Source organism: Microtus pennsylvanicus, chromosome 14 (genome assembly GCF_037038515.1).
Source record: "Microtus pennsylvanicus isolate mMicPen1 chromosome 14, mMicPen1.hap1, whole genome shotgun sequence".
Classification (NCBI taxonomy): Eukaryota; Metazoa; Chordata; class Mammalia; order Rodentia; family Cricetidae; genus Microtus; species Microtus pennsylvanicus.
In genome coordinates, this window is record NC_134592.1 from 54,796,480 (window position 1) to 54,816,566 (window position 20,087).

General features: G+C 39.6%; 1 protein-coding gene across 1 annotated transcript in view; it reads left to right on the forward strand.

The window, feature by feature from the left end:
• Slc25a21 (solute carrier family 25 member 21) overlaps nt 1–20,087 on the forward strand; it is a 152,256-nt gene that overhangs the window by 90,771 nt on the left and 41,398 nt on the right. Inside the window, exons 4-5 of the mRNA XM_075947553.1 lie at nt 1,916–1,982; nt 7,936–7,995. Of these exons, the coding sequence (XP_075803668.1) occupies nt 1,916–1,982; nt 7,936–7,995 (127 nt within the window). The remainder of the gene's footprint in view (nt 1–1,915; nt 1,983–7,935; nt 7,996–20,087) is intronic.

A 20,087-nucleotide genomic window follows, 5' to 3' on the forward strand; every position in this document is an offset into this window, starting at 1 on the left:
GACCAAACGTCAAAGTAGAGCTCACCACTTTTCAGACAAAGCCATCCTATTGCATTTTTCCTATTGGAAGTGCTTTTAATAAAATCCATCTGGCTGAGAGCTGTCTTTCCTTGTTGCTTCTGCCTCTTGGTACCAGTTCTTTCACCTGGAAACAGAACTCCAGTATCTTCCCCACATGCCTGCCTTTCAAGAGAGCCATAATGTTCACTGTATTCCTGCCTAAGATTGTTGCCTAGGTTAGCATCTTTTCTTTCTAACTGTTCTCTGCTACTGCAATAAAGGACATCAAATCCATCATTACCCTGAATATTCCATTTTTAAAACATTGCTTATGTGTTCCTCTTAATTTCACCCTCATATCTCCCCCAAAATTTTCAGATATGGAAAGATCTTTACAGAAAAAAAAACACTAGTAACTGCTTTAATTATAGCTGTAGAGCTTCCAGTCACAAAACCCGCATGTACTGTGGGAAGACCAAGCCCGTACTCATGTACTGAAGAGTGAAAAGCAATTCACCTCAATGAAGTTTAAATGATTAGAAAAGTATTTAAGTTTTACAGGTGTGTTGTGGTGGGAGGGGTTGATGTGAAAATTGTAGGCATCAGTAGAGAAAATAGGAATGAAATGGAATTTGGCAATTTGCAAATTCTTGTACTTCTTCAAATTGAGTTTTCTTTATTTCCAATCATGATACTCATATTCTCTATTGCATCAAAACCAGTGGGCAAAGTAAACCTCTATCAGGAATCATACTTAACAAGATTTTGTTCTATGCTCAAAAAGGACTCTAAGGTAAGATCCCACAAAGCAACCCAACCTGAAGACACTAACAATTGAGAAATGTAACATGCGCATTTGTTCCCTCCTTAAGTTTGCCATTTAAGCCAATGAATTGGTAAAAGCAAGAAGTCACTGTGTTTGGGTGGGTAACACAAGGTCAGCTGGAGTAAGCTCTTAACTTTTTGTTCTAGAAACATAAAGAAAAGCAGAATCAATATTAGGAAGTTAGAGTGAACCTTAGCATTAATCAGAACATCCTAAACCAGAGACATATTGAGTCTTCCCTTCTTTGTAGCCTTTATGGAGTTATCAAGAAGATGGATTACTTCAAAAAATAGAACAAAATATTCTACTTCTATACTGGGAAGGTGGAAAGGGAGCAATGGCATGTGCATTAAGTTTCTTAGATAGTCGAGTTTAAATTTTTGAATCTTGAAAACTAAGAAAAATGGTGAGTTTTAATTGCCCAGAAGAAGCATTTGATACTCTTGGAAAATTTATTCTTGTCTTAATGTGTTCCCACAGTATCCTCAGTGTTGACATGGAAGGACTCCAGCTTTTCCTCTGCCAATCTACATAACCTTAATCCTGGTCCTCCTCAAACTTCTTCCTCTTCCACTAAAGAAGTTCAAAATATACATAACTAACTCAGGATAGATGGGAGACCTAATTTCACAAACTCAGAACTAACTAATAAAGCCAGAGTTAAAGATTATATTTAGCCTTGCTGGTTCCAAAAGGGTTCAATCTGCTACATTTGAGTATAACCCTAATCTCATTTGGTTACCAAAACTGAGGAAATAAAAGACCTTAGATAACTTGAAGTGATCTACCACACAGAGAAAACAGAAATCTCTAAGACTGAGTCAAGCTTGTCTATGAGGTGGAGCTGTGGCCACGTTTCTCAGTTTGCTTACAGGGTTCCAGACTCAGAATCACTGAGCCATCTTCTGTGATGACACAGGATAGACAAATAACTGTGACAGACACTGGGTTCTCACCTTCACTCTAGCGTCTCAAATTTCATAATTGGTGTGCTAGATTAGATAGTCATTTTCTTTATTCATAAACAAAAGCAAAATTATCTGATGTCAATTTCCTCATTCATATAAAAATATTTTCTTTCCTCTATAGGCTTTTTGGCTTTTACAAAGGAATTCTACCACCCATTTTAGCTGAAACACCAAAATGTGCAGTCAAGGTAAGTGCTTTATGCTTTACCACCAAGTGTGCACACTGTGTCCAGACACCCATGGTAATCAAGGGAGCACTAATATCACTTAATGTAAAACACTAAAAGCTTTAATGCAGAAATTGTAGCATAATCAATCTTCATTAAAATTAGACATGGTCAGTCTCTCCAATATGCATATTTGTTTGTTTGGAGCTGTTTTTTAAGGCCAAGTTGCTTCTTTGTAATGAGGAAATTACTTACACACCCACCCGCATGCACGCACACACGCACACACCCACACACATGTTCACAGAGCAGTATCTGAAACTCAAATAATTAAATCACAAAATCACTCCGGCCTCAGAAATGTTCCTTTGGAGCAATAAGTATTAAAGAAAAAGAAGAGTAGAAAACCACTTCTGAAGTCATTTCTGTTTCTTGAAATACACTACTTTTTGTGTATGACTCTTACATATTTTTTAACAAGACTTTATTTCTCCCTTTAATATCTTCTGCTAAAATTCTCTTCTGGTGTCTCTGTCTCTTTAACATACAGCTCTGGAGGTTAACATACAACTTCCTGGTGTGGTTGTGTGACCATGAGTGTGTGCCAGACCCTCGAAGGATAAAAGATGACCCCCATACTGTTTCCCATGTGTTCTTTCAGGCTAACGTCCTAATTGCTCCTAACTGGCATGGCCCTCCCCCCAGCCCCCATTGCTGACATCACCCAATATGGCTTTGTCTTTCTATAAAAATAACATAAACATAGTCATAAAGACTTCCTTTCTAACTTTATGCCATTTATTTTAATGGCATAAAGCTTTTTCACATCCTCAATTTCTATCCCTGATATTCCTGAAAGGCAAGAAGGAGCAGCTTACATGCTGTTACTGAGTAAATGAGGGGGATGACTGGGTTTTAAAACATGATGAAATAACCAACATATACATATGTATACATACGTATACATATATATACACAAACATCAAGCTTTTGCATTATGTCAAATAGTAATTTAATAGAATTTGAGTTCAGGTCTCAAGTTCAGAAACGAACGCTTGAAAACATACTTTCTCTTCTTTGTGGCTGTAGTTTCTGTGCTTTCATATTATTGCTTCAATACAAATTTCATTATAAGGATCTGAATCTCAGTGGAGGATCTGGAAAAAGTTCACCAAAGTACACAAAAGGGCTGAATTGAATTATGAAACGGCTTCACTTGATAAAAGATTGCCCAAGTAAACAAACAGAACAGAGTTCCTGTTCAAAAGGAAAGTCACTTTGTCTCCCTGGAATAATATATTCATTTGTTCAGTGTTTTCCACGTATAAATAAAGTAAATTATAATTAGGCTTCTTCCTGCAGTCATTTCCCTCAATGCTGTATGTTGGAGACAGTTTACACTTTAGGAGGATTAAGTTTTATCAATCTTAAACAATCCTTTGCAAAAAAAAAGAAGGAAAAAAAACCTTGAGTTTTCCAAAACCGAGTTAGTCCCTAAAAAAATAAAATAAAGCAGCGCTCCGTGCCAGAACAATGGTTAACAGATGAACTGCTGGGCAACTGGATATGGTGGATGTGTCCCAGACATCTTGTTGCAAGGAGATTTTACCTTAAAATTATTGAGACATATGGAAAGTACGTTGGCTTTTTAAGTAGAACTTGTAGTTAAGTGTATCTTTGCCAGATGGATAATACCAGTTCTTCAACACAACTTATGAAAACATTCATTTTATAGATATTTACCTTAGGATTTGGGAGGGAAGCAACCATCTGATTGTAACGATTTCATACCTCATAAATTATCCCACTGTGTGTCATTAAAATTTACCTCTGAACAAAATATTCAGGAATTCCTCTGTGTATGTGTGTGTGCACGCACACGCTTGTGTACATGGACTCAGTATCCACCATGTATATATATATGTCTTCCTTGGGATGGAAACTTTAGTTATAATTGTTACCATAATCATAAACAGGCAGTTTTAGGCTTGTCTGTATTTTCTTGTTTGAAATTAGATTTATAATTAAAATAACACTTATAGATAAATTATATTTCTGTTTCCAAAATTAAGATAGAATCAAACTGCAATCAATGAACAGAAATGAAGACTTAGGCAGAGATACTGAGAGATGGCAGGCAGCATGTTCTGGGATTCAGAGTCTGCTATTCAGCCTCCCAAGGCCAAAATGCAATTGTATTCTATGGTCAAATTTTCCAGACTCTTTACCCTGACCAAACTCATGGGAGGCTATGTTATAAGCATGTGAAGTCTGCCTGTTCACTGTTGTGTACCTTCACTTCCTGTGGCATCTACATATAGTTGATGTTTAAATTAGTCAGTGAATCAGGAACAAATTTATGGGAAAAACGTTTATATTTGGAGATAATCTTTTCCAGTTCTCAAATTCCCACATTTACTATTCAAAGTATCTTGAAGGCTAAGACTCCCACTTCTGATCAAGATGGAATAATGGCCAGATTAACTCTTCTACGTGAGCAACATCATGAGCAGTAACAATAAACAACCTACAAGAAACAGCAGTTTGTTTAGAGACCCTGACATCACACAATGAAGGATAGTAACATCTGGGAGAGGGAGTCAGCCAAGATGAGCCCTGTGAATGTACTGACTTGAGAGGGTTTCTGGGCCCTAAGTAAAGGGGAGAAATAAAGGCAGAACCCAGTAGAATAATTGGGTAAAGAATCTCAGACTCTAGGAATAGTAAGGTTACTGGTGCTGACAGGAGTGAAACAAAGAGACAGAGAGGTTTTCAGAGAAACCCTTCAAGTATTCAGCAGTTTGAGCCAATGAGAGAACGTCTACCCCCAGGAAATAACAACTCCAGAGAACTGGAGAATCAGAGCTTGCTAGCACACAGGGCTAGGAACCACTCCTGTGCTTCTCAGGCCATCCAGAAAGCTCCACTTTCAAAGGGCATGAGAAGAGTGCTCAAAGGGACCGTGCCATAAGAGCAGATATGAGTGCTGTAGGGGCACTTCTCAGCTCCCGTTATTTTAGAGACAAGATTCGAATGGTTCATGCTCTCATATAGCTCAATTATGTCCCAAAACAGAACATCAAGGATGTTGGGTTTCTCAATGGGTTGTTTAATGGACATGGTCTTAAAAAGAAGAAGAAGAAGAAGAAGAAGAAGAAGAAGAAGAAGAAGAAGAAGAAGAAGAGGAGGAGGAGGAGGAGGAGGAGGAGGAGGAGGAGGAGGAGGAGGAGGAGGAGGAGGAGGAGGAGGAGGAGGAGGAGAAGAAGAAGAAGAAGAAGAAGAAGAAGAAGAAGAAGAAGAAGAAGAAGAAGAAGAAGAAGAAGAAGAAGAAGAAGAAGAAGAAAACTGGAGACAGGAAACTGAATAGACTAGAATTGTCCCAAGGTGTATGCTTGAAAATCCTCGTGAGTGTTTGCTGTGGGACAATGGCCTTTTACCTGTCACTTGTATTATTTTTAATAAAATGCTGATTGGTCAGTAACCAGGCAGGAAGTAGAGGCAGGGTGATGAGAACAGGAGAATTCTGGGAAGAAGAAAGGTCAGTCTGCAGTTGTCACCCAGACAGAGAGGAAGCAAGATGAGAATGCCTTGCTGATGAAAGGTACCAAGCCAAGTGGCTAACACAGACAAGAATAATGGGTTAATATAAGATGTAAGGATTAGTTAATAAGAAGCCTGAGTTAATAGGCAAACCAGTTTATAATTGATGTAGGCATCTGTGTGTTTCTTTGGGACTGAAAAGTTGCAGGACCAGGTGGGACATAAACCTCTGTCAACAAGAGTTGATAGAATTGTGGGCTGAGTCCATGTCCTTTGACTTCTTCTTTCACATACCAGTTGTGTCTTTAATCCCTAAAATGACAGAAAACCAGATAGGGGAAAAGACAAACATTGAATGAATGCATCTCACACAGTAAATTACTAAAGTAGTAGAGACTTCTATGAGGCCTATCACCTTCCAAGTCATTCAGGACCCAACGCCAGGATAGAGAATTGTTCCCAAAGTGGTGCGTGGGACAGGAACTCAGTATAATGACTCTAATATGATGTGGTTCATGAGTACATCCTAGCCCTGCCCTCCCTTTTTTAGACTAGAGATGGACCACAGGGCATTGTGTATGATAGGAAAGCTCGCTGCTATTGAGGTATGGCTACAGTCCATACCCTAGCCTCTTGTCTGACAAAATTGTCATGTGTGATAAAGTTGCATGTTCCTGAATCACAGTAGACTTCCATGACTTAGGCATCAGTGGTTCCTCTGTTAACATACTACAAGAAACAGAAACAAACTTCCCTAAGTCTTGTGTCAGGGAATCCTACTTAAATTACATTATCTCATGGCAACTCTAATAGGTAAAGTTGTTGCAGTTGACCATTAGACGGTTGAAGCAATGTTCCCATGATTACTTCCATGATGAGTGGCATAGCCAGGCTTCAGATGTATACTGACCACTTCAAAATCCTGGCAAAGTGATTGTCTAAACACAATGACGGTGGTGACAATCATAAAAAGGAAGTAAATGTTCTTTAAAGCCCAACATTAGAGCACCCTTGTAGTCTCAACACCTAAAGGCTTAGGAAGTAAAACAATGACTACAATAATGAGTTCTAGGCTAACAAGGGTCACATAATGAGTCTTTGTCTCAAAGAAACAAACAAAAAAAACGCCTCAGAATTCCAGTTTATTTAGTCATTCCAAATCCTGGAGTGACTCCTAGGGTTTCTAATATGTCTCTCATCAAAACAGCAATGGTCCCTACTATGTGGGGGTGGGAAAGCAGGGTGTTGGCTGTGTTTGCTGTATTCTGAGTGCCTAGAATGGGAGGAATCTAATAACTATTTAGTAATTGAAGGAACAAATTCTTGTTCTAGAAAACTCTATATTAATACTCCATCTAAAATATCATGACAATGATCTAATTCTTTAAAAGAATAAGAAGAGTCAATCTGTTGACTGTAGGGCCATGTACACAAAAAAACACCTTTTTCTAACAATGGAGTGTAACTACTCCCAAAAACTCTATTTTCTTTCTTTACCTTGCTTTGTTTTATTATAGCATGATTTACTATCCCATTTCTTGGTTCTTGAGAATCAGCCACTGCAGGTCTTAAGAGTACAAACTATCATCATTGGTCAGGGAATCCTACTTGGCATTGGTGTTGGCATTAAACTAGTTCAGTTCTCAGGAACAAAATACCCTGTCCAAGCTGAGTTATTTTTCAAGATACAAAATACAGGGAACAAAACAGAAATATATTATATGAAGGAATTATTTTATTTTGCCAGGAGAAAAATGTGTCTGCCCAACTCAGTAGAGTCCTCTGAAGGCGGCGGCAGCATCGTTATTGATCCATGTTCTTCACTGCCGTCATCTTCAGAGCCTAAAGGAGGGAATAAGACTGAGAACAGTCTTTCTTTGGGGCAAGAGGGTGGACCAGATATACTTGATGGGCCCTTCGCTAGCTTATCAAGGCATCTTTGCAATCACAATGTTTAAAATCCATGGAGCTATCAGGAGAACAAGCAGTGTTCACGCGAGGCTAAGAAGTGGATGTGTTCTACAACTGTGTAGGAAAATGGGGCATTTTCTTGGAAAGTGGTTCGTAGTAAAAACATATAAGACCAAGGATTTCGGGTCTCTGAGCCTATAATTTTGAATCACTGCCATAAGAAAGAAGTCTATTGATGTCTGGGGAAACTGAAAATGGTCATGGTAAATGGAAGTCGTATGGTTCATTTACTGCTATAAGGGATTCCATCAGATTTTCTGTAAGTTATTATAACTACATTTGAAAAATGGGAATGTTAAAATGGCATCTCACAGCAACAGCCCCAGACAGGATTAAAAGCTGTGTTAGATGGTTCATCATGTTTAGAAGCTGATTACTATCATGATTTACTGAAAGACTTTTAGCCAATTAGAGAGTTTGTTGAGGAAATTGTTATAAATCTCCAGGTTTGGTTCTGTTTCAGTTTTCCACCTTTGAGCAGTACAAGAAACTGCTGGGATATCTGTCACTACCACCAAGGCTGGTAAGTGAGAATATTTATTATGCTTAAGTGTGTATGTTATTTCATAAAGCAAAATCCAGAAACAAAACCCCTTTTGATTCCCAAAGCCCAGCTACTAAAATATGAATTTGAGTTATTCAACGTTCAGCTACTTGTTGAAAGCCATCTTCATAATAACTCACAATCTGGCTATTTTATTGCTCTCAGTGAAGAATTTATGATAATAATGATATGTCTGGAAAGGCCTCTATGAGATATGGTCAAGAATATAAAATAAAGACTACATTCACCTTTGGAAACAAACCAAAGCATGCATTTGTAGCGGCGTAATCGAATGCAGGCAGTTTGTAAAGATATATATAGTTTTAATGTAGAAATAGACTTACAGAACCACCGTTCCCGCGGAGACCAGGAGAGTAGAAGAGGAAGCTCGGAGCACGCTCGCCAAATTTATAGGCAGACATTAGCCCGAGGCGAACACGCCCCCTAAGGGGCGGGACTTATCCCTACATCTCCCCTTTTTGTCTAAATAAGACAGAACTAAACCAAATACAACTACATACAATAACAACAAATAATAAATATAACAAACAATATTGAGAACAAAAGCTTTGCTAAACATTCTATCTCAAGGAGTCCAAATAATGTAAAGAGTAACTACAATTATATAATCTTCAACTCAGTCAAAGATCTGAGAAGGGAATAAACACTACTCAACAAACGAGATATATCCAAAATGTGCAACAATTGACAGACAACTGACTACCTGGGCAATCACCCAAAGTCTCGTTTGCAATGTTGAGTCAACCAATTTTGGCTAAGGCCTAACATAACTGACATACCATTATTAAAGGCAAGGAACTTTTCAAAACTATCTTACCCTGTCTTGGCAGGATATGACAGTCCTGTTTTATCCATTGATGCACGCTCTGTATCTGTGTCAGTGGTTGAGGTATAGGCATTTCTTTGCCCAAAGGCCAGTTCTGCCAAATAGAAAGGCTCCAGGTGGAGTGTCTTTGGTGCTCAACATTCTCTCGGGAATGGAGTGGTGTTGCCAGGAGCAATTGTGTCTCACTATCACGAAACTCTGAGTTAGATTAAAGGCCATTTTCTACAGCTCTTTGAAGAGGTTGAAGATTATCTATCTATACTGAGTATAATCTCTATATATCTAAAGAACCTGATTAGTCTGATTATAAATGACAAACTTAGATGACTATTTATCTATATAATTCTCAATATCTATCTAACTTAAAGACAAAGACAATAAACAACTGTGTAACAAATGAGGATAATGACCTCCAAATATAAACACTGTAAAAATATACATTGCAATATGGTAAATATATATCAATGCACAAACATTATATAAGTATCTTAATCAGAGGTAGAAATGTACATTGCAATATGGTAAATGTATACAATATATATATCAATACAATATATGTCAATACATAAAAATATTTTAAACAGACATAGAAACATGCATGCATACAATAGTCAATATAATTTAACTTTGTTTCAATATACAAGAATTGATACCAATATATTTGTCTAAAAGCAGTAACTCACAATTATAAATCTATAATCCCATCATTCCCTCTCTTTTTTTTTTTTCAAAATGATCCCTGAGCTTATAAAATTCCTCCCCCAACCTCCCAACCCCTAAATGATGTCCCTAAACCCAGGGGTAAACTTTACTGGGAGAGGGGACGTCGTCCTCTAGAATTACTTCCAGCTGTCATGGGGGCGACGTTCTTTCTGGGGGATCCTGTGAAAGTAAAATGATGGTTAAATTTCAAGATCAATGTCTTTTAAAATTGCAAATAGTCTCTGAGTATTTTGTGGAGGTCTGGCCAGAATGTTGTACAAGATGTGCACCATTTCAGCTAACCAAGTTGGGATCGTCTTGTGCAGCTGGTATCCAAAACAGGTCTTGTAGTAGCGCTATCAGTATCATGACGTCATCTCAACCAAGTAGAGTTGTTGTTGTGGGGCCCCATCTTCTTCCTGGAAACTTCAAATGTCACTTCGGGAAAAACTCATTATTCATTGTGAAAAACTTAAACATTAATCATATAGACATATATATACATACATATATATATTCAATAAAAGGCATGATATATATATTCAATGAAAAGTATGATAGATATGAAGAAAAGCAAGGATGTTTTCTAAACTCATATTTCTTTCTGTCCCATATCATGGCTCTTGACATGAGACAGAAACTCCAGAAACTCTGGGTTTTTCTCTTACTAACAGGCTTGGAATTGGAGAAGGACTGAGCCAGAGTCCAACTTCAAAACCAGCTCTATATATTTATAAAGAAATGTTTAATAAGATATATAAATAAAAATTAATACTTACAAAATGTGTCCATCCATCAGTAATTAAATATTCAGGGTTCCTTAATTTCTTTGAAGATGAGTGTTTTCCTGTGGAGATAAGAAAAGAACCCCGCCTCCAAACCTATCTGTATTTCTTACCATCAGTATGTTCGCCATCCTTATGAAAGAATTGTTATTTATCTTTTCCAAGTGGCTTCTCTTCTTCAAACCGAACCTTTATTAATTTTGACGGTATCCACAATTTTTCCTCACCTGTGGAGATAAGAGCAAAACCCCTTCCCCAACGTAGCACATATCCTGGCTTCCATTGTGAGGTCAGCACATCCTTGAAATAAACTGGTTGATTTAGTTCAGTAGACTTTTCCATTATCCAAAGTCTTTCTGCAGCCGTTGTTCCCTTCTCATTAGCGTTGAGAAAATTCAAGGTTAACAAAGCATTATGTAGCCTATTTCTGGGGGTGTTTTCCACCCCTTTCTGTTTGTTCAACATATCTTTTATAGTTCGATTTGATCTTTCTATGACTGCTTGACCTGTAGGATTGTATGGTATACCTGTAACATGCTTGATATTGTAATAATCAAAAAACCGTTTCATTTTCCTAGAAACATAAGCAGGACCATTGTCCGTTTTTATTTGTGTAGGTATACCCATGATAGCCATGACTTCTAATAAATGAGTGATTACTGAATCAGCTTTTTCTGAACTTAAAGCAGTTGCCCACTGAAAGCCTGAATAAGTGTCAATGGTGTGATGAACATATTTTAATTTGCCAAATTCTGCAAAGTGGAACACATCCATCTGCCAGATTTCATTCCTTTGGGTGCCCTTTGGATTAGCTCCTGCAGGCAGTGGCGTTTGGTTATAGAAAGAGCAAGTAGGGCATTTCTTTACAATCTCCTTAGCTTGTTGCCATGTAATTGAAAACTCTTTCTTCAAACCTTTGCTATTAACATGATGTTTTTTATGAAATTCAGAGGCTTGTAGCACACTACCAATCAGTAATTGATCAATTTCTGCATTACCTTGTGCTAGAGGACCTGGCAGACCCGTATGGGATCGGATGTGTGTTATGTACATAGGGCAAAGCCTGTTCCTGATCAAATCTTGAACCTGGAGAAACAATGAGGTTAGTTCAGTATCATCAGGTATAAATTCAGCAGTTTCAATATGTAAAATAACTCTTTCTGCGTATTGTGAATCTGTAACTATATTAATAGGTTCTTTAAAATCCCTTAGCACCATAAGAATGGCATATAATTCTGCCTTCTGGACAGAATTATACGGACTTTGTTCCACCTTATCCAAGTCTTCTGATTTGTAACCTGCCTTCCCTGATTTATTGGCATCAGTATAGAATGTACGGGCTCCAGTTATTGGAGCATCACGGACGATTCGAGGAAGAATCCAAGAAGTTCTCTTTATGAAGTTAAGCCGCTTGCTTTTTGGATAGTTGTTATTAATGTCTCCCAAAAAATTAGCACAAGCTCTTTGCCATGGTTCATTATCTTCCCATAATTTCTTTAGTTCATCAGCAGTGAAGGGCACTATAATTTCTGCTGGGTCTATGCCTGCTAGTTGACGAAGTCTCAGCTTGCCTTTTATAATTAACTCAGAGACTTTTTCCACATAAGTTTTCAGTTTCTTACTTGGTTTATGTGGTAAAAAGATCCATTCCAAAATAATATCATCTCTCTGCATTAAAATTCCTGTAGGAGAAATTTTTGATGGTAGTATGACAAGAATACAATCGAGCTCTGGATTCACCCTGTCCACGTGTGCCTGTTGTAATTTTTCCTCAATCATTGTCAGTTCCTTTTCTGCTTCAGCTGTTAATTCTCTGGGACTGTTTAAATCTTTATCACCATCCAAGGTTTTGTTCAAATGAATTATTAGATCAGGTGTTATTCCAATAGCTGGTCGTAGACTGGAAATGTCTCCTAACAGTCTTTGAAAGTCATTAAGAGTCCGTAGGCGATCTCTCCTAATTTGTGCTTTTTGTGTCTTAATTTTTTGCAAACCTATTTTATAACCTAAATAATTAACAGAATCTCCCTTCTGAATCTTTTCAGGAGCGATTTGCAATCCCCATTTAGGTAAAAGTATCTTTATTTCTTCAAACAGTCTGTTCAAGGTATCCATGTTTGAATCGGATAACAAGATGTCGTCCATGTAATGGTATACTATAGATTTGGGAAATTTCTTGCGTATTATTTGCAATGGTTGGTTCACAAAATATTGGCACAGGGAGGGGCTATTTAACATACCCTGGGGGAGAACGGTCCAGTGGTACCTCCTCGAAGGTTGAGAATTGTTATAAGTAGGCACTGTGAAGGCAAATTTTTCTCTATCTTCTTTTTGCAAAGGTATGGTGAAAAAACAATCCTTTAAATCAATAACTATGAGAGGCCATCCTTTTGGTAATAAAGAGGGCAAAGGAATTCCAGATTGCAGAGGGCCCATAGGTTGAATAACCTTGTTGATGGCCCTGAGATCTGTCACCATTCTCCATTTACCTGATTTTTTCTTAACCACAAATACAGGAGAATTCCAAGGGCTGGTAGATTCTTCTATATGTCCAGAATCTAATTGTTCTTGTACCAGCTGTTCTAAAGCCTGTAACTTTTCCTCAGCTAAAGGCCATTGCTTTGTCCATATTGGTTTCTCAGTCAACCATTTTAGAGGCAAGGCTGTTGGTATCTCTGAAGGGACATCAATTGCTTGTTCTTGTACAGCCCGAATGGCCGGTTTTCTCTGTTTGTAATATCTTTTAATATTATTCTCAGAACTATAGGCTCTAGAAGTAGCAGGAATGTTAATTTCGGTATTCCATTGTTGTAATAGGTCACGACCCCATAAATTCATTGCGATATTGGCTACATATGGCTTTAATTTTCCTATTTGTCCCTCTGGCCCTATACATTCAACCCATCTCGTGCTCTGCCTTACTCGAGATAGGGTTCCAATTCCCAGGAGCTGAACATTTACATTCTGAAGAGGCCAATACGGATGCCAAGATTCTGGGGTAATGATACTTACATCAGCACCTGTGTCCAGCAGGCCAGTAATAAAAATGCCATTTACACACACTCTCAGTTTAGGTCTTTGATCATTTATAGAAGTTTGCCAAAACACACGTAACTTATCTTTCTGATCATTATTGCTTGTAACAGTAGGCATGGGGCTTCCTAATTGTCCTGATGAGGCACGTTCTCTGCAGAAACTGGATATGACTGAACCATGTTTGCCATGGGGGCCTGTGAGGCCCCCCCTCTCACGTTTCCCGACTGTATCAGGTTGCCTTGTCTATCTCTTGTAGACCTGCATTCATTCGTCCAATGTCTGCCTTTTCCACATCTTCTACATAAACCTGAAGGCTGAGTCCTCCTATTTCTGTTATTTCTAGAAGATGCATTATTATTATTATTTCTGAAAGATGCATTATTATTATTATTATTTCTGAAAATCCGTTGTCTACAATTCCTTTTCATATGACCCATTTTGCCACAATTAAAACATTTGGTATTCTGGTGTCTCCTTTTACCATTGGAAATTGCTTCTTCTACCCATGCTTCAGTGCCATAATCAAATGTATCAACATTGAGTGTATGCAAGACCCATTCTTCCAAAGGCGCTGATCTGAGCTTTAAAGGCCCCAAAATCCTTTTGCATTCCACATTTGCATTTTCATAAGCCAAAGACTCAATCATTATACGTCTTGCTTCTGGGTCAGATATCCCTATTTGTACAGCCTTAGTTAATCTTTGTAAAAAGTCACTAAAGGGTTCTCTCTGACCCTGTTTAACTCTGACAAATGATTCTATTCTCTGTCCTGGGTCTTGTACCCTGTCCCAAGCCCTTAAGGCTGCTGTAGTACACATGGAGAGTGTGTTTTCATCCAAATTAGCTTGTTCCTGAGGGTCGGAAAAGAGCCCTTCACCTAGAAATTTATCTAGGGAAATGTCAATTCCCTTTGCTTTTTCCTGCTGTTCTAAGAGTCTAGCCTCTTGCCTGAATAAGCATTGCCATTTCAATTGCGGTCCACTCTCAAGTACTGCAGAGCTCAGCTGGAGCCAGTCCAAGGGGGTTGCTCTGTTTGTCGTGGCCCAAGATCTTAGCATCTCTTTAACAAAAGAGGCTTGCATCCCAAAAGTCATGACAGCCTGTTTAATTTCCTTGAGGTCATTCATACGGACAGGCTCCCATGTATCCTCCTTGATGACCCTAGGGTTTCTGGAACCAACCACCTTCTCTGTTGTTATTACTGGAAAGGCAGGTAGAGCTGTCGGTAGAGCTTTGTGGAAATTGTCCCGGAGAGATTTACCCACAGATGTAGTTAAAATTTGCCCTTCTACCCTTTGCTCTTCTTCATCAGAATTCAGAAATTCCTCAATCTTTTCAATTCTATTCACTATTGCCTTCTGCAATGTCTGAATCTCCTGTCCAGAATTATGTTCCAAAGCCTTCATTGAGGATTCTAAAGTATGAAGTTTGTCCGTTAGAGATAACATCTTATCTTTGGACATAATTTTTATGGCATAAACTGTGCCTTCTTGTATTGACACTCTTTCCATCAATTTGTCATAAGCTTTAGACAAAATCCGATTGTCACATTCAGCAGTTTTGATTCTCTCAGTTAATGTTTCATTTCCTACAGAAAGGGACTGAATCTTATTGTCCAAATCAGCTGTTCCCTCTTCCATAGTAATGAATTTCTCCTTAATATCAGCCACTAATGTTTCAGTTCCTACAGAGAGGGACTGAACCTTACGATCCAGATCAGCTGTTCCCTCTTCCATAGTAATGAATTTCTCTTTAACATCAGCCTGGAGAGCCTCAAACTGATTCTTGAGAAGATTGTTATCAGCCTGGAGAACTTCAAACCGATTCTCGAGAAGATTGTTATCAGTCTGGAGAACTCCAAACTGATTCTTGAGAAGATTGTTATCAGTCTGGAGAACTTCAAACTGATTTTTGAGAAGATTGTTATCAGTCTGGAGAACTTCAAACTGATTCTTGAGAAGATTGTTATCAGTCTGGAGAACTTCAAACTGATTCTTGAGAAGATTGTTATCATTCTCAATTGTTTTTAAGCGTTCTATTTCTGCCTTAAGAATCCTGGATTCATCTCGTAAAGACTTTATCATATTTCTATTATCAAACCATTTGGTGCCAATGAAAACTACGAATCCCAGAAGGATCCATAGAGGTGGCATGACAGACACCTCTTGTAAAATCTCCCACATGGTACAATTAAAAAAACTGTTAAATTCTTGAACAGTAATGTGTTCAGACATTTTATTTATAAAAGAAAAAATCTTTTACCTGCAATATTCGGTTCCTGCCAGTTGTTGGTCTCTGTGTTTTTGGAGCCTGTCCTAGAACTAGCTCTTGTAGACCAGGCTGGCCTCGAACTCACAGAGATCCGCCTGTCTCTGCCTCCCAAGTGCTGGGATTAAAGGCGTGTGCTACCACTGCCTGGCCGGCCTCAAACTCACAGAGATCCGCCTGCCTCTGCTTCCCAAGTGCTGGGATTAAAGGCGTGTGCTACCACTGCCTGGCCGGCCTCAAACTCACAGAGATCCGCCTGCCCTTGCCTCCCAAGTGCTGGTATCAAAAGCGTGCGCCACCACTGCCCTGCCAAGTCACTTTGTGTCAGACCAAATCTGCCGCTGTGGCAGCTTTTGTTGTAAAACCGCAGGTACTTAAACTTCCGCTAATTCAGGCAGTGGGGTTCCGCTGTAAAACTTAGCCAAGGCAGGCAGAATGGGCCTGTGTGGCCGAGTATGTCTCGGACTCGGCACTGGGACCGGAGTCACGAACTGAAAAACAGCACCCAGGAGGGTGCTGTGTTAGCTAGCGGGCTACCCGCTTGAGTCGAGGGCAAAATAGCCCGACGTTGGACGCCAAAATGTAGCGGCGTAATCGAATGCAGGCAGTTTGTAAAGATATATATAGTTTTAATGTAGAAATAGACTTACAGAACCACCGTTCCCGCGGAGACCAGGAGAGTAGAAGAGGAAGCTCGGAGCACGCTCGCCAAATTTATAGGCAGACATTAGCCCGAGGCGAACACGCCCCCTAAGGGGCGGGACTTATCCCTACATGCATTTGTTTACATACACACTGTGTGTATCTATTTATGCAAAAGTCAATATGCCTGAGATTATTTCCTAACGGGTCAGTTCCCCAGCTGTTGCTCAGGCAGTCAGAGGCAGACTGAAGGGCCTTTTACTGGAGTGGCTGTAAACAACTCAGCTGGGGAGAATAGTGACCCTACAATGACACAGCTCAGGTGTGTCACACAGCTTACTCGGTGACTGGTCATTGTCCTGTGTCATTCCTCCCGCTGTGGTGACTTTGCTCCCTTTCATAAAGCAAGTTAAATTATACTGACCAAATATGTGTGCACGGAGAGCCCCAAAGACAGCAACTGCACGAACCTCCCTCCCCCAGTCTGCAGAAGAAAACACGGCACCGTGCAGCATTGCTCTCTGCCTGGCAGTACCTTCTAGCCTCTGGGAAAATCCCTATTTGGCTGCTAAAACCTCAAAATTCTACTGGAAAATCAATACTCGTGCCTTCAGCTCCTTAATTATAAAACCAGTGCAAGCTTAATAATAAGTAAATAAATAAATAAATGCATTGGGCACATCCAGGCCACTGAGCATCACAGGTAAGCATCGGGATAAGCTATAAAGAATGGGTTGCTTACTTTCCTGGAGGAACAACCCACTGAGAGCTGTGGTATGCTTCTACCCAGCATCATGAGCTTTTACAGCACTGCTGACCTGGGAAAAGATCAAAGTCCAAAGTGTGAAGTGGGTTTCAGTTTTGCACCATCATAAAGGCAAAAATAAAGAAAATTGTATAAATTAGGACATCGTGTATCAAGGCCCGTACATCCTTTCCTTGTAAAAGTTTCTTCCAGAATGTTTACTGTAACTAACAGATTGTCAAAGAGGTATTTTTACCATCAGAATTCTCACATGCCCACTTTCTAGAAGGGCCCTCTTTAGATAAAACTTCCAATCTAACCTCCTGATCTAACAGGGCAGCTGTGAGACATGTCCTCCCATAAAGGAGCAGTTGTGCCAGGAATCTCAGGTAGGAGAGATTCTTGCCTAAAGTGGTGGTGGTGCACACCTTGAATCCCAGCATTCATGAGGCTGCGGCAGGAAAATGGATCTCTGTGAGTGCAAGACCAAACTAGTCTACATAGTAAGTTCCAGAACATTGGAGCTACATGGTGAGACCCTATCTCAAACTGCACCCCCCCCCCCCGGTGTGTGTGTGTGTGTGTGTGTGTGTGTGAGAGAGAGAGAGAGAGAGAGAGAGAGAGAGAGAGAGAGAGAGAGAGAGAGAGAGAGACTTTTCCATAGCATCTTCCTTTGGAAACACCTTTTTAAAAAGAAGATTACTCCTAGTAGGAGTAAATAAAATATGGCCTCTGAAGGACTCATTGGTTGTTTCAGAGCTGTGTACGGGTACCATGTGAGACAGTGCAGATCTTTTGACTCAAGACTTGAAATGGAAAAGTATCTGGCCACTCAATCCACTATAAAAGAACTCATGCAAACCATATATGGTCCCCTTCTTTTCTTGAATTCACTTACTCCCTTTGCTTTTTGGATACAGTGAGGCATTTAGCCGTTAAATATGCCCTGGTGCCCACATGAAAGCTTGGGAGACTGGAAACCCGACAGCAAAGCGTGTCTCTGCAACCGTCTAAGTAACATGATCTGCTGATATCTGATCAATTCTTTTGACAAGGGACTTCTGAACACTGGTTCTGACAGCAGATGTAGCTGAGCTTTATAGAGAGACAAAAAAGTGAAGGACTTGGAAGGTTGCATAGAGCGAGTAATAAAACCCTAACATCTGGATTTTAGCTTTCTCAGTCAGAAGGCTTCGGAACTGGCTATTCCCTCCTCCCCCCCATACACACACACACTTACTGGCATCCATGATGGAAGTCTGAGATAAATGAGAAAATATTTGGTCAGTTACCCTATACAAATTATGTTTTAAACTGTAAGGAAGTAGGATAAAACAGAAAGCACCGTGAGTATGCCTTCTCTCCTAGATCTGTGTGCAACTCCGTTCTTCCTCTTTTTCATGGGAAACCAGAGCAGTCGTGTTTGGGAAGTGATTTAAAAGAACATCCATGAATTACTTTGACCTCTGTAGAAAAACTAGATGTTACTGTCTCCATTTTACAGTTGAGGGAACTGGCTTATCCCTTATCATCCTGTGATGAGCACACAGCCCCAGCAGCACAGATGGAGCCTGGATGAGAGCTGGTCCCCTCCCTCTCCTGACCACTGTCTCTCTGTGGCTCTTACTTGGCAGGTAGAGTATGGGCTGCATTTCAACCACCTCAATCAACCCCACCTCTACTTTAAGGATACAGAACATTTCTTACTCCCATCTTTCTTTATGTCTCTTATTTTATTTTATTTTATTTTGTTTTGTTTTTTCGAGACAGGGTTTCTCTGTGGTTTTGGAGCCTGTCCTGGAACTAACTCTTGTAGACCAGGCTGGTCTTGAACACACAGAGATCCGCCTGCCTCTGCCTCCCGAGTGCTGGGATTAAAGGAGTGCGCCACCACCGCCTGTCTCTTATTTTAAAATGATTAGAGACACTAAATAAGGACCATGTGAATAAGACATGGTGCATGCTTATAATTCAACACTTGGAAGGCTGAGGCAGGTGGATCCCTGTGAGAGTTCAAGGCCAACCTGGGCTATAAAGGCCTTGTCACAGAAATGGAAAGGAAAGGATGAAGTAAAATAGAAGACTGTCTTCCCTGGAACTAGTTCAGCAACAAGGGATTTTAGACGGTAAAGGTTTTGCTTTTCTGCTGTGCATGTGTGTGTACATGCATGTCCTCCAATTATTGCTGGCTTATTGCTAATGTACATTTTTCTAGGGACCCTTCAGAGTCTCTGTAGAAGAAAAAATATTACTTCCTATTGCTAAAATTCTTTTTTTCTTTTTTAAGACAGGGTTTCTCTATGTAGTCCCAGTTGCCCTGAAACTCACCATGTAGAACCAGTCTGGCCTCAAACTCAGAGAGATCTCCTCTGCCTCTCAAGGGCTGAAATTAGTTTTCTATTGCTGAGACTCAACCCATCGACAAAGAGAATCTGACATGCAATCTCATCCTTTGACAAATGTTCTAGATTTCAGAGGAGCCCATCAGAACAACCAGCCATTTCTGATCACAGGGTTGATTACTCAGCTTTTAGCTACAAAAAACAGAGTAATCACTCCTCCAGAAACGGAAGACAGCTGGGATGCGACACAGTGGGGGAGCTCTGCCTTCCGTGCAAAAGGCCCAGGCTGCGATCCACAGCATTGGGAACAGAAACAAAACAAAATACAGAGTGAATGAAAATAATTTTATTTGTTAATAATCTTAGGCAGTGGTTCTAAGAACAAGACTATGCAATTGAATGTTTCCAGTTATGTGCCTGGAAGGTGACCTTATATAAGCATTTTATTTGCGGTTCTATTCAGCTGCACTGAAATAGACATTTTAAAATGGAGCTCTTCCTTTACAAGTTAAGCTCTTCCATTATATACATGAAGGTGTTTTAGGATCCACCTTTAACCAGTCAAACAGCCTGCCTTTTTGTTAAAGGGAGACATCATTGTTGATGGGGCTTTGACGTTTTATTGGGATGTGGTTTGTGGCTTCTGTAATTTCTTCTCCATGAATTGTCAGCATACAATCAAGAGTTCAAGCTGCTTAGTAATG